At 47.8% G+C, this 15,572-nt stretch overlaps 1 protein-coding gene across 3 annotated transcripts in view; it reads left to right on the plus strand.

Annotated features, from left to right (window-relative positions):
• The window catches only part of arap3 (ArfGAP with RhoGAP domain, ankyrin repeat and PH domain 3), a 386,207-nt gene that overhangs the window by 146,372 nt on the left and 224,263 nt on the right, over positions 1-15,572 (plus strand). For all 3 annotated transcript variants that reach the window (XM_038796362.1, XM_038796359.1, XM_038796360.1), the window contains 3 exons: positions 444-686; positions 3,133-3,202; positions 8,903-9,023. In XM_038796362.1, coding sequence (XP_038652290.1) covers positions 444-686; positions 3,133-3,202; positions 8,903-9,023 — 434 coding nt within the window. The remainder of the gene's footprint in view (positions 1-443; positions 687-3,132; positions 3,203-8,902; positions 9,024-15,572) is intronic.

A 15,572-nucleotide genomic window follows, 5' to 3' on the forward strand; every position in this document is an offset into this window, starting at 1 on the left:
TCTGTTCCTCCACATTCCTCAGAACCTGCTGTTGACCCTGTAATTCGCATTCAAATTTTTTCCAGCAAAATGAGCCACCTCGCACTTCTCAGGGTCAAACTCCATCTGCCATTTCTTGGCCCAGCTCTGCATCCTATCAATGTTTCTTTGCAGCCTACAACAGCCCTCCACCTCAGATACACACATTGTGTTTACATACACATATTGTGTTTACATACATGCATTGTGTTTACATACACACATTTAGTTTACATATATGCATTGCATTTACATATATGCATTGCATTTACATATATGCATTGTGTTTACATACATGCATTGTAATCCTGTTATTGCACTATTCGTAGTCCTTACTACAACGACAGAGGGTGGTTTGACTGAAAGTGATCAATCTGGAGAAGTTTGCGTCGCTTTTATCTCTATTTGTTAATTTGTTTTCTCAGACAGCACTTGGATCCTGAAAGGGGAACGGCTGAGAAAACATTGCTGATGGAAGTCAACAAGGCGATGGCTTACTCTACAATCGGAGAGATTCAAACAAACATCAGCACCACTGAACCCTTGTTCTATTTGACAGAAGAAACTGAGGACAATTTAACAATATCGCCATATGCCAGTTTCCATGTTGTGCCTGAACAAGGAAAAAATACAAAATTTGATTGGTTGGATAAACTCTCGCCACAGGGGTAATTAACCAATTTTTTTTATATTTGCTTTTCCACTTTCAACATATTCCCAGCAGTTGTCAGTTTTGTTGAAATTTGTAGGGGCCAACAAAATATTTCTCAAGTTTACAAATGACAGAAAGCCCGGTAGAATGTGTGTTATGAGGAAAGTGCAAAGCAGCTTCAAAGGGATTTGGACAGATTCGATGATTGGCCAAGAACATGGAAGATGGAATATAATGTGGAAAAGTATGTGATTACCCGCAGATGTGCAGAGTATTCCTTAAATGGTAGGAGATTTCAATGTGTAGATATACAAAGGTACATGGAGATTCTCACCAAGTCACTGAAACTAACATGCAGGTACAGCTACTACAAAGGCTATTGGAATGTTAACCTTTCTCACAAGAGGATTGAGTGCAGGAGTAGAAAGTCTTGCTTCAATTGTACAGAACCTTAGTTAGACCACACCTGGAGTACTGTGTAGTTTTGTCCCTTATCTTAAGAAGGATATGGTAGCACAGTGGTTAGCACAGTTGCTTCACAGCTCCAGGGTCCCAGGTTCGGTTCCCGGCTGGGTCACTGTCTGTGCGGAGTCTGCACGTCCTCCCCGTGTCTGCGTGGGTTTCCTCCGGGTGCTCCGGTTTCCTCCCACAGTCCAAAGATGTGTGGGTTTGGAGGATTGGCCATGATAAATTGCCCTCAGGGTTCAAAAAAGGTGAAGTTGGGTGACTGGGTCATGGGGATAGGGTGAAGGTGTGGGCTTGGGTAGGGTGCTCTTTCCAAGGGTCAGTGCAGACCCGATGGGCTGAATGGCCTCCTTCTGCACTGTAAATCCTATGATTCTATTCAATGATATTTGCCAGAGGGAATGTAACAAAAGTTCAGCAGACTTGATTTAATTTGATTTATTATTGTCACATGTATTAGTATACAGTGAAAAGTATTGTTTCTTGCATGCTGTACAAACAATGCATATCGTACACAGGGAAGGAAGGAGAGACTGCAGAATATAATGTTACAGTTATAGCAAGGTGTAGAGAAAAGATCAACTTAATCCATTCAAAAGTCTGATGACAGTGTTCCCAGAATGTTCCCAGAATGTTCCCAGAATGTTCCCAGAATGCGGGACTGTTCTCTGAAATGAGTCATAGAATTTACAGTGCAGAAGGAGGCCATTCGGCCCATCGAGTCTGCACCGACTCCTGGAAAGAGCACCCTACCCAAGCCCATACCTCCACCCTATCCCCATAACCCAGTAACCCCACTCAACACTAAGGGCAATTTTGGACACGTAGGGCAATTTATTATGGCCAATCCACCTAACCTGCACATCTTTGGACTGTGGAAGGAAACCGGAGCACCCGGAGGAAACCCACGCAGACATGGGGAGAATGCGCAGACTCCGCACTGACAGTGACACAAGCCGGAATCGAACCTGTGGCCCTGGATCTGTGAAGCAATTGTGCTAACCACAATGCTACCGTGCTGCCCCAAATAGATATTGGGGAAACTAGATTTTCAAAGAAATGAAATGAAAATGGCTTATTGTCACAAGTAGGCTTCAAATGAAGTTACTGTGAAAAGCCCCTAGTCGCCACATTCCGGACCCTGTTCGGGGAGGCTGGTACGGTAAAGAGTGCAACCGCCAAAATACTTCAAGGGATGAGCAGGGTAGATGCAAATAAAATGTTTCCCCAGTTGGGGAGTCTAGAACCAGGTGTTAGGCTACCCTGGGCTCGTGCACAGTCACTTCAAGCCCCACAGGTCCAGAGTCACAACGCAAGTGAATTAAGCAATAATTCTGATAATTATTATAATCAGACCCCGCACAGATAGTGACTCAAGCTGGGAAATAAATTAAGTGAAGAAAATGGGAACGAGATATTGGTGTCCTTGTGCATCAGTCACTGAAAGTAATACCTGCAAAGACTCGCAGTCAAAGTATTGTCTTCATCTTTGACTTTGTCTATATATATGTTTCTGGAACCCACCTCTTCATTCACCTGATGAAGGAGCAGTGCTCCGGAAGCTAGTGATTCCAAACAAACCTGTTTAACCTGGTTTTGTAGCAGAGCTACAACAGGTGGTAAGGAAGGCAAATGGTCTGTTGGTCTTCATAGCGAGTGGATTGGAGTACAGTGTAACACAGGCCCATGTACCAGTAAATGTATTATTCTGAGTGTAACGTAATAGTTATTAATGAAGGCCCCACCGTCTCAACCTTGACCCTGGCCTGCGGTGTGGTGATCCTCAGCTGAAATCACCACCAGTCAGCTCTCCGCCTCAAAGGGGAACGAGGGTGACTTTACCTTGACCTATATTGACAGCAGTGCAGCACAGACTCAGCAGGCAGTGTTTTACTGAAATTTTACCGAATTTAATGTATCAAAGACTCTGACTGCAGTGTAATTACATTAACATGGCAAACATTCCTAATGGAACTCGTGCTTTTGTTTTGAGCTAGAAGTTGCGTATTCCAGAGGCGCTATGTGAAGTTTGATGGGAAATTCCTGATGTATTTCAGCAATGAGAAGGTAAGACAGCCAAAGGGGCAAGAGAGGAGCCTGTTCACTAGTATCACTGCCACATCACTGAGCCCTGTTCACTAGTGTCACTGTCACAACACTGAGCCCTGTTTACTAGTGCCACTGCCACAACACTGAGCCCTGTTCACTAGTGTCACTGTCACAACACTGAGCCCTGTTTACTAGTGCCACTGTCACAACACTGAGCCCTGTTTACTAGTGCCACTGCCACAACACTGAGCCCTGTTCACTAGTGCCACTGCCACAACACTGATCCCTGTTCACTAGTGTCACTGTCACAACACTGAGCCCTGTTTACTAGTGCCACTGCCACAACACTGAGCCTGTTCACTAGTGTCACAGCCACAGCACTGACCCTGTTCACTAGTATCACAGCGACAATACTGAGCTCTGATCACTAGTGTCACTGCCACAACACTGAGCCTGTTCACTAGTGGCACAGCCCCAATTTGAGCTCTGTTCACTAGTGTCACTGTCACAACACTGAGCCTGTTCACTAGTGTCACAGCCATAGCACTGACCCTGTTCACTAGTTTCAAAACCACAGCACTGACTGTTCACTGGTGTCTCAGTCACAACATTAAGTCCGTTCACTGGTTCCACTGTACAACTCTGAGCCTGTTGGCTAGCAACACTGCCACTAGTTCACTGTTCACTAGTGTCACAGTCACAATACTGAGTGTGTTCACTAGTATCACTGCCACAAGTCTGAGCACTGTTCACTAGTGTCACTGTCACAACACTGGGTCTCTTCACTCGGGTCACAGACACAACACTGAGCCCTGTTCACAAGTGTCACAGCCACAACAGTGAGCCCTGTTTACTAGTGTCACAGCAACAACACTGAGCCCTGTTCACTAGTGTCACAGCCAGAACTGTGAGCCCTGTTCACCAGTATCACAGCCCCAACACTGAGCCTCGATCACTAGTATCATAGCCACAACACTGAGCCCTGTTCACTACCGTCACTGTCACAACACTGAGACAGTTCACTACTGTCAGTCGCAACAATGAGTCCATTCACTAGTCTCTCTGCCACAACATTGAGTCTGTTCACAAGTGTCACCGCCATGACACTAAGCTCTGTTCACTAGTGTCACTGTCACAATACTGAGACTGTTCACTTGTCCCGCAGCCACAACACTGAGCCCTGTTCACGAGTGTCACTGTCACAACACTGAGTCTGTTCACTAGTGTCACAGCAACAACAGTGAGCCCTGTTCATTAGTGTCACTGAACCTGCTCACTAGTGTCATTACCACAACACTGAGCCCTGTTCACTAGCATCACTGTCACAACACTGGGTCTCTTCACTAAGCTCACAGCAACAACACTGAGCCAGAACTGTGAGCCCTGTTCACCAGTATAACAGCCCCACACTGAACCTCGATCACTAGTTTCACAGCCACAACACTGAGCCCTGTTCACTGCCGTCACTGTCAGAACACTGAGTCTGTTCACTTGTTTCACAGCCTCAACACTGAGTCTGTTCACTAGTGTCACTGTGACAACACTGAACCTGTTCACTGTTATCACTGCCACAACACTGGGCCTGTTCACTAGTGTCACCATCATAACACTGAGTCCATTCACTCGTGTCACAGCCACAACACTGAGCCCTGTTCACAGGTGTCACTGTCACAACACTGAGCCTGTTCACTACTGTCACAGCCACAACACTGAGTCTGTTCTCTTGTGTCACAGCCTCAACACTGAGCCCTGTTCACTACTGTCGCAACCACAACACTGAGCCCTGTTCACTACTGTTCCAGCCACAACATTGAACTCTGTTCACTACTGTCACAGCCACAACACTGAGCCCTGTTCACTAGTGCCACAACCACAACACTGAGCCCTGTTCACTACTGTCACAGCCACAACACTGAGTCCTGTTCACTACTGCCACAGCCACAACACTGAACTCTGTTCACTACTGTCACAGCCACAACACTGAGCCCTGTTCACTAGTGTCACTGTCACAACACTGAGCCTGTTCACTTGTGTCACAGCCTCAACACTAAGCCCTGTTCACTACTGTCACAGCCACAACACTGAGCCCTGTTCACTAGTGTCACTGTCACAACACTGAGTCTGTTCACTTGTGTCACAGCCTCAACACTGAGCCCTGTTCACTACTGTCACAACCACAACACTGAGCCCTGTTCACTACTGTCACAACCACAACACTGAGCCCTGTTCACTACTGTCACAACCACAACACTGAGCCTGTTCATTTCAGGTCAACCACTCTGGTGGAGGAGGGGTTATGGGTTATTTGGTTATGGGTTGGAAGTGAGCTGACATGGGGGTGGTTGGTGTGGCACAGTCGGTGAGGGAGGGATTGCGGTGGACACTTTGGGATGGGCCTGGAGGAGTGTGAGGCGCTAACTGGGGGGGATCTGGCTAAAGAAGGGTTATGGCTGACCCATAGAGAAGGGGGATGGGGCTGGGGAGGGGAGCCCCCCCCCGACCTGGAATGGGCTGAGGTTGAATGGGCCGGATAAATAGCGGCGTGCTTTCTCACACTTGAGGAGTTTGAAGGCAGACATTGTGTTTCTTCAGGAGTCAGACCTAAAGAAGGAGTGGAAAGTTGGAGGGGGTCCCCCCACCTCGCCCCCGCCCCCCTCCCCCCCCTCCCCCCCGGTTAGTGGGAAGTTGGAGGGGCCGGGTGAGGGGGTGCAAGAGGGTGAGGGTGGCCAGAGAGTGTCAGAGGGACAGTGTATGATTATGGGGAGAATGCGAGCAGGATGTTGGCGTCCAACTGAAGAGGCAGGCAGCAGCGCAGGAGATCTGAAGGATGCGGGACGAGAGGGGCAAGGTGGTGTTTGACCCAGAGGGGTAAATGGGGTATTTGAGGCCTTTCACAGAAGGTTGTATAAGTCGGAGCCTCTGCCTGGGGAGGAGGTTATGAGGTGATTCTTGGATGGGCTGGAGTTCTCGAGGGTGAGGGGAGGGCAGAAGGTGCAGGGGTTGGGGGCCCCAATTGGGCTGAAGGAGGTGATGGACAGCATGGGTTCAATACAGGCAGGGAAGAACCCGGGGCTGGATTGGTTTCCAGCTGAGTTCTATAAGAAGGTTGGTGCTGAGCAAGGGCCCCTGCTGTGGGATGTACAATGAATCGAGGGTAAGGGGGTGCTCCTGCCCATGTTGTTGCAGGTGTCCATCTCATTGATTTTTAAGGAAGAATAAGGACCCAGAGCAGTATGGGTCGTATTACCAATTTTGCTGCTAAATGTGGATGTGAAGTTGTTAGCGAAGACGTTAGCATCATGGATAGAGTACTGTGGGTGATAGGAGAACACTAGACGGGATTTGTGAAGGGGCGGTGTCATAATATACACCAGTATATCATGGTGCAGACACACACTGATGGACACACACAGGGACCAATCAACATGTACAAACACCGCAGCCAATCACCAGTTAGAATACACACACTATAAAGGCAGAGGGCACCACGGTTCCCGCTCATTCTGGGTGCTGCCTCTCTGTGTAACAAGAACTCATCCAGCCCAGCACAGACTCACACCACGTGCTGAGAGAATCAACTGGTTCGGACAAGGCTTAGATCCCCAGTTTAAATTAGCATCATTTAGACCCACAGTCGTCGTGTGTTAGTTAGTTAGAAGTTAGTTAATAAAATTGAGTTGAACCTTCATCAGTGTTGGAAGTGCCTGTTCATCTCTCAAATCCACACGAGCCACCACTTCAGGCGACAACGGTCAACCAATGTGTGCTGGTTACTCAATGTCATTATGTTGCCCTCAGTGGGGCAGGAGGTAGAAGTGGTGGTGGCGATAGACAGGGAGAAGACCTTCGATCGGGTCGAATGGACGTATTTGTTGGAGGTGCTGTTTGCTTTGGTCAGGGCTTCATGAGTTGGGTTCAGCTGTTGTACAGGGTGCTGATGGCTCGTGTCCAGACAAACAGGACCAGTTCAGAGTACTTTGGGTTGAATCAGTGGGACGAGGCAGGTGTGCTCATTCTCCCCACTGCTTTTTGCTCTGGTGATAGAGCCATTGGCAATGGTGGTCAGGACATGGAGGTGGTGGGAGGGATTGAGGAATGGAGGGAGGGGTCATGGGGGTGGTGGGGAGGGATTGAGGAATGGAGGGAGGGGTCATGGAGATGGTGGGGAGGGATTGAGGAATGGAGGGAGGGGTCATGGAGGTGGTGGGGAGGGATTGAGGAGTGGAGGGAGGGGTCATGGAGGTGGTGGGGAGGGATTGAGGAATGGAGGGAGGGGTCATGGAGGTGGTGGGGAGGGATTGAGGAATGGAGGGAGGGGTCATGGACAGGGTTTTGTTGTATGTAGATGATCTTCTGTTATATATCTTGGACCCAGCCGGATGTTCTGATGGGATTATGGAGACCCTGAGGGAATTTGGTCGTTTCTCTGGGGATAAATTGGAAAAGCAAGGTGTTCCCGATTAATGACGGAGCAGGAGAGGAGGCGAGGGGGGAGTTGACGTGGTGATCGGAAGCTTCCGGTATTTCAGGATACAAGTGACTCGGAGATGGGTCCAGCTTCATAAACTAAATTTGGGACAACTGGTGTAGGGAATGAAATTGGACTTTAAGAGGTGGGATGTGTTGCTGCTATCACTGGCTGTGCGCGTGTGGGATGTGTGGGATGTGTTGCTGCTATCACTGGCTGTGCGCGTGTGGGATGTGTTGCTGCTATCACTGGCTGTGCGCGTGTGGGATGTGTTGCTGCTATCACTGGCTGTGCGCGTGTGGGATGTGTGGGATGTGTTGCTGCTATCACTGGCTGTGCGCGTGTGGGATGTGTGGGATGTGTTGCTGCTATCACTGGCTGTGCGCGTGTGGGATGTGTTGCTGCTATCACTGGCTGTGCGCGTGTGGGATGTGTGGGATGTGTTGCTGCTATCACTGGCTGTGCGCGTGTGGGATGTGTGGGATGTGTTGCTGCTATCACTGGCTGTGCGCGTGTGGGATGTGTTGCTGCTATCACTGGCTGTGCGCGTGTGGGATGTGTGGGATGTGTTGCTGCTATCACTGGCTGTGCGCGTGTGGGATGTGTGGGATGTGTTGCTGCTGTCTCTGGCTGTGCGCGTGCAGACATTTAAACAACGCTGCTGCCGAAGTTCCTGTTCCTGTTCCAGAACCGCCCCATCTTTTGGGAAGGTGAATGGATTGCTATCGAGGTTCGTGTGGGATGGAAAAACTCCACGGGTGAGGAGGGCGTTTTTGGAAAGGGGGTGTGTGCGGGGTCGGGTGGGGGGGTGGTGGTGAGGGGGGCTTGTTATCAGTTGCCGGGTTGTCTTGGGTTATAAAGTCGCTATGAGGATTTTATTTGGCCAATATCCAGACACTAGGCCAAGTGGCATCTTCCTATTGCCCTTCTCTGGTTGTGTGCTTTTCAATATCAGCAATAAACCAGCTTTAACGCAGCAGAGTACATTCACCACTCGCTACCTTCACTAAATAGAGACGTTTGATCATCTGGACACATGCCAATTTTATCCAGCACAATTCCAACTTGCTAAAATCACTTATTGTAGATGTTCTTACCAATTTAAACAGTCACAGTTTGATGTGTTTTATTTTTAAAGATCTGTACTTATTTTCTGACTGTTATTTTCTGACTGTTATTTTCTGACTGTTATTTTCTGACTGTTATTTTCTGACTGTTATTTTTCTGACTGTTACGTTCCATCTTTATAGGACCCTTACCCAAAAGGCGTGATCCCCTTGACTGTTATGCAGATGGCAAGAGTAGCAAAGGAAAATAAGTTTGAAGTCGTCACAAGCCACAGAACATATGTTTTTAGGGCAGAGAATGAAGGTGAGTGAGAGATGTTTTATTTGCTGTTATTCATATCTAGCCTCTCCATGAATTTGCACTCACTATATGTTGAACTCTTCAGCTTGAGTGTAAATAGGAGGAAGTCAGGTATTGTTGGATTTCACGCCCTCTGACCCTCTCCTTCAGTGTTCACTCACCAATGCAAGTATGATCGTCCGCTAAGAAACTCTATTTTACTGGTCAGGGGTTCTGTGGGTCCTTGGGTGGCTGTTGAGCTCGACCTCTAACCCGCATCTTCGACCACACACTTGGTGGGTGTTTCCGGGGGTTGGGATCAGTCCTTGGACTCGGGATCACTGGTATTCCTTTCTCGGGCTCCGTTTCCAGGCCCCTTCTTACCGTCGGGTGTCCTTGAAGAATTGTGTCCCTTCAATCAGGCGCTTCCTCCAAGAGGAAGGGTCTCCCAGGCAGTGACATCTATTTTGTATTTCTTGACGTAAGCCTTCAGGGTGTCTTTGAAGTGCTTCCTTTGTCCTCCGCTTGTTCAGGATCCTTTCTTCAGCTGGACAAAGATGATTTGCTTTGGCAGTCAAGACTCTGGCATCCTAAACACTCGGCCGGTCCAGCAGAATTAATTTCGGATGATCGTGACCTCAATGCTGGCTTGCATCAGGAACACTGATGTTAGTACCTATCATCTCCGTGATGTGGAGAATCCATCTCAGACAGCGTTGATGATACCTCTCAAGGGCCTTGATGTTGTATCTGTACGTAGTCCAAGTTTCTGAGCCTAATTGAAGAGTTGGAAGGACGACCGCTCTCCCAACATCTGCCAACACAGATGTTACGGCTGTCAAAGACTCTTGTCCTTAGATGTCCGAAGAAGGCAGTCATGATCTCCACATCAATGTCATCCTTCGAGGAGAGGTGGCTCCCCAGGTACGGAAAATATTCCACATTTGAGAGGGTTTCTCCAGTGATCTTCATGGAGAGGGAGACCGGATCTGGCCCTGTGGCAAGTTGGTAAAGGATTTCAGTCTTCATGAGGGTGAGATGGCTTCTTTGGTATTCTTCCGCAAAGGTGCAAAGCACGGCTTAGAGATTCTCTTCTGAGAGACTGGAGATGCCGATGCCATCCACATACTGGAGATGCCGATGCCATCCACATTTGCACTAGAGTGCTGAGCTTGTGGCATTTGAGTGGTACAGTGAGAGTTTGGTGACTGAGGGAGTATAAGGGTTCATTTTTATTTAAAGTCTAGTATTTCTTTTATTTAGTTAATTAACTTAAAAGTTGCTGTTTGGTCTATAAGAAGGTGAATTTTGAATCAGCTTTAAACAAGGTTCTACTTGGACTTACTTGCAGCTGGAGCTTGTTAATTAGTTAATTGCATTAGGCCAGTTTTCAGAAACTAGAGTCACAGTATAAATAGGAGCTAGTTACAGTGCAGACTTTGTTTGCACTGGAGTGCTGAGCTTGTGGCATTTGAGTGCTACAGTGAGAGTTTGGTGACTGAGGGAGTGCTGAGCTTGTGGCATTTGAGTGCTACAGTGAGAGTTTGGTGACTGAGGGAGTGCTGAGCTTGTGGCATTTGAGTGCTACAGTAAGAGTTTGGTGACTGAGGGAGTTAGGTGAGGAGGGAGTAAGGTGCTCCTGACATTTCATTTCCTATATTTATCAAAGAGCGTGAAGGGAGCCAGGAGTTTAGAGTACAGCTGACTGGAAGTAGAGTCAGAGGACAGAGGTCCAGTTGGTCCAAGGGGCAGCTAATTCTGTAAAGTAAGAGGGGATGGAGGCTAGGGCAGTTGCATGCTCCTCCTGTAGGATGTGGGTGGTGAGGGATACCACTGGTGTCCCCGCTGACTATACCTGCGGGAAGTGCACCCAACTCCAGCTCCTCAGAGACCGTACTGGAGCTGGAGCTGGATGAACTTCGGATCATCCGGGAGGCAGAGGGGGTCATAGAGAAGAGTTACAGGGAGGTAGCCACACCAAAGGTACTGGACAAGTGTAGCTGGGTTACAGTCAGGGGAAAGAAAACTAACAGGCAGACAGTGCAGGGATCCCTTGTGGCCGTTCCCCTTCAAAACAAGTATGCCATTTTGGATGCTGTTGGGGGGGATGACCTACCGGGGGAAGGCCCCAGCGGCCAGGTCTCTGGCACTGAGTCTGGCTCTGAGGATCAGAAGGGAAGGGGGAGCATAGAAAAGCAATAGTAATAGGAGATTCAATGGTTAGGGGAATAGATAGGAGATTCTGTGGTCGCGAGCGAGACTCCCGAAAGGTATGTTGCCTCCCGGGTGCCAGGACCAGGGATGTCTCTGATCGTGTCTTCAGGATCCTGAAGGGGGAGGGTGAGCAGCCAGAAGTCGTGGTGCACATTGGTACCAACGATGTAGGTAGGAAAAAGGGTGTGGAGGTAATAAACAAGTTTAGGGAGTTAGGCTGGAAGTTAAAGGCCAGGACAGACAGAGTTGTCATCTCTGGTTTGTTGCCGGTGCCACGTGATAGCGAGGCTAGGAATAGGGAGAGAGTGCAGTTGAACACGTGGCTGCAGGAATGGTGTAGGAGGGAGGGCTTCAGGTATTTGGATAATTGGAGCGCATTCTGGGGAAGGTGGGACCTGTACAAGCAGGACGGGTTGCATCTGAACCAGAGGGGCACCAATATCCTGGGGGGGAGGTTTTCTAGTACTCTTCGGGAGGATTTAAACTAATTTGGCAGGGGAATGGGAACCGGATCTGTAGTCCAGCAACTAAGGTAGACGATAGTCAGGACGCCAAAGCATGTAGTGATGCAGTGGGGAAGGTAACAATGACAAAGGAGAGTACTTGCAGGCAAGGAGATGGGTTGAAGTGTGTATACTTTAATGCAAGAAGCATCAGGAATAAGGTGGGCGAACTTAAGGCATGGATCTGTACTTGGGACTACGATGTGGTGGCCATCACGGAAACTTGGATAGAAGAGGGGCAGAAATGGTTGTTGGAGGTCCCTGGTTATAGATGTTTCAACAAGATTAGGGAGGATGGTAAAAGAAGTGGGGGGGTGGCATTGTTAATTAGAGATAGTATAACAGCTGCAGAAAGGCAGTTCGAGGGGGATCTGCCTACTGAGGTAATATGGGTTGAAGTTAGAAATAGGAAAGGAGCAGTCACCTTGTTGGGAGTTTTCTATAGGCCCCCCAATAGCAGCAGAGATGTGGAGGAACAGATTGGGAAACAGATTTTGGAAAGGTGCAGAAGTCACAGGGTAGTAGTCATGGGCGACTTCAACTTCCCAAACATTGAGTGGAAACTCTTTAGATCAAATAGTTTGGATGGGGTAGTGTTTGTGCAGTGTGTCCAGGAAGCTTTTCTAACACAGTATGTAGATTGTCCGACCAGAGGGGAGGCCATATAAGAAAAAGTATTTTTCTTCAGTATTTACAAACGAGAGGGGCCATATTGTTGGAGAGGACAGCGTGAAGCAGACTGATAAGCTTGAGGAGATACTTGTCAGGAAGGAAGATGTGTTGCGCGTTTTGAAAAACTTGAGGATAGACAAGTCCCCCGGGCCTGACGGGATATATCCAAGGATTCTATGGGAAGCAAGAAATGAAATTGCAGAGCCGTTGACAATGATCTTTTCGTCCTCGCTGTCAACAGGGGTGGTACCAGAGGATTGGAGAGTGGCGAATGTCGTGCCCCTGTTCAAAAAAGGGAATAGGGATAACCCTGGGAATTACAGGCCAGTTAGTCTTACTTCGGTGGTAGGCAAAGTAATGGAAAGGGTACTGAGGGATAGGATTTCTGAGCATCTGGAAAGGCATTGCTTGATTAGGGATAGTCAGCACGGATTTGTGAGGGGTAGGTCTTGCCTTACAAGTCTTATTGAATTCTTTGAGGAGGTGACCAAGCATGTGGATGAAGGTAAAGCAGTGGATGTAGTGTACATGGATTTTAGTAAGGCATTTGATAAGGTTCCCCATGGTAGGCTTATGCAGAAAGTAAGGAGGCATGGGATAGTGGGAAATTTGGCCAGTTGGATAACAAACTGGCTAACCGATAGAAGACAGAGAGCGGTGATGGATGGCAAATATTCAGCCTGGAGCCCAGTTATCAGTGGCGTACCGCAGGGATCAGTTCTGGTTCCTCTGCTGTTTGTGATTTTCATTAACGACTTGGATGAGGGAGTTGAAGGGTGGGTCAGTAAATTTGCAGATGATACGAAGATTGGTGGAGTTGTGGATAGTGAGGAGGGCTGTTGTCGGCTTCAAAGAGACATGGATAGAATGCAGAGCTGGGCTGAGAAGTGGCAGATGGAGTTTAACCCTGACAAGTGTGAGGTTGTCCATTTTGGAAGGACAAATCTGAATGCGGAATACAGGGTTAATGGTAGGGTTCTTGGCAATGTGGAGGAGCAGAGAGATCTTGGGGTCTATGTTCATAGTTCTTTGAAAGTTGCCACTCAAGTGGATAGAGCTGTGAAGAAGGCCTATGGTGTGCTAGCGTTCATTAGCAGAGGGATTGAATTTAAGAGCCGTGAGGTGATGATGCAGCTGTACAAAACCTTGGTCAGGCCACATTTGGAGTACTGTGTGCAGTTCTGGTCACCTCATTTTAGGAAGGATGTGGAAGCTTTGGAAAAGGTGCAAAGGAGATTTACCAGGATGTTGACTGGAATGGAGAGTAGGTCATACGAGGAAAGGTTGAGGGTGCTAGGCCTTTTCTCATTAGAACGGAGAAGGATGAGGGGCGACTTGATAGAGGTTTATAAGATGATCAGGGGAATAGATAGAGTAGACAGTCAGAGACTTTTTCCCCGGGTGGAACACACCATTACAAGGGGACATAAATTTAAGATAAATGGTGGAAGATATAGAGGGGATGTCAGAGGTAGGTTATTTACCCAGAGAGTAGCGGGGGCATGGAATGCACTGCCTGTGGTAGTAGTTGAGTCGGAAAAGTTAGGGACCTTCAAGCGGCTATTGGATAGGTACTTGGATTAGGGTAGAATAATGGAGTGTAGGTTAACTTCTTAAGGGCAGCACGGTAGCATTGTGGATAGCACAATTGCTTCACAGCTCCAGGGTCCCAAGTTCGATTTCGACTTGGGTCACTGTCTGTGTGGAGTCTGCACATCCTCCCCGTGACTGCGTGGGTTTCCTCCGGGTACTCCGGTTTCCTCCCACAGTCCAAAGATGTGCAGGTTGGGTGGATTGGCCATGAAAAATTGTCCAAAATTCTATGATTAACCTAGGACAAAGGTTCGGCGCAACATCGTGGGCCGAAGGGCCTGTTCTGTGCTGTATTTCTCTATCTATCTCTATACCATCCACATGCTCCACGATCGATGACAGTGTCATTTTTTTCTTTGATTTTAACCGGTTGAAGTTGAAAGGTTTTCCATCCATCCAGTAGGCGAGGCCCTCTCCTTTGGCAAGCTTGCTCTTGACAAAATGAAGGATGACTCTCCACACTTTAACAATTCACCCCAACTTCATGAGTTCTCAGCCCTCTCAAAAAAGGTCAACAAAAGGAGATGGAATACAATGTGGAAAAGTGTGAGGTTATACACTTTGGAAGGAGAAATGGAGATGCTTACAAAAGCAGAAGCACAAAGAAACTTGGGAGTCTTTTTTCATGATTCTCTTAAGGTTAACGTGCAAGTTCAGTCGGCAGTTAGGAAGGCAAATGCAAAATTAGCATTCATGTCGAGAGGGCTAGAATACAAGACCAGGGATGTACTTCTGAGGCTGTATAAGGCTCTGGTCAGACCCCATTTGGAGTATTGTGAGCAGTTTTGACCCCATATCTAAGGAAAGATGTGTTGGCCTTGGAAAGGGTCCAGAGGAGGTTCACAAGAATGATCCCTGGAATGAAGGGCTTGTCATATGAGGAACGGTTGAGGACTCTGGGTCTGTACTCATTGGAGTTTAGAAGGATGAGGGGGGTTCTTATTGAAACTTACAGGATACTGTGAGGCCTGAATAAAGTGGACGTGGGGAGGATGTTTCCACTTGTAGGATAAACTAGAAGCAGAGCATTCACCATCTCAGACTAAAGGGACGATCCTTTAAAACAGAGATGAGGAATTTCTTCAGCCAGAGGGTGGTGAATCTGTGGAATTCTTTGTCGCAGAAGGCTGTGGAGGCCAATTCATTGAGTGTCTTTAAGACAGAGATAGATAGGTTCTTGATTAATAAGGGGATCGGGGGTTATGGGGAGAAGGTAGGAGAATGGGGATGAGAAAGATATCAGCCATGATTGAATGGCAGAGCAGACTCGATGGGCCGAGTGGCCTAATTCTGCTCCAATGTCTTATGGCCTTACATCACTTCAAGCCCATCCTATCCTCAATCAAATGGCAAAGCAGAGAAGGACGGAGGAATAATCAAAAAATTGTTCCATGAAGTAATAGACAATAAAAATCTACCGTTGGTGTTGTTGACGTCTCTGTTAATTGGATTATCACCTGCTCAGATGCTAATGGGTAGAAGAATTGGCACCACATTGCCTGAGATAACTATTCCAGATATGGATCATCAAGAGATACACAACCGTATCCAATCAAGAAACAGAAGCAAAAAGAGAACTATGATAATCAAT

The sequence above is a fragment of the Scyliorhinus canicula genome, chromosome 4 (genome assembly GCF_902713615.1).
Source record: "Scyliorhinus canicula chromosome 4, sScyCan1.1, whole genome shotgun sequence".
NCBI classification, from domain to species: domain Eukaryota; kingdom Metazoa; phylum Chordata; class Chondrichthyes; order Carcharhiniformes; family Scyliorhinidae; genus Scyliorhinus; species Scyliorhinus canicula.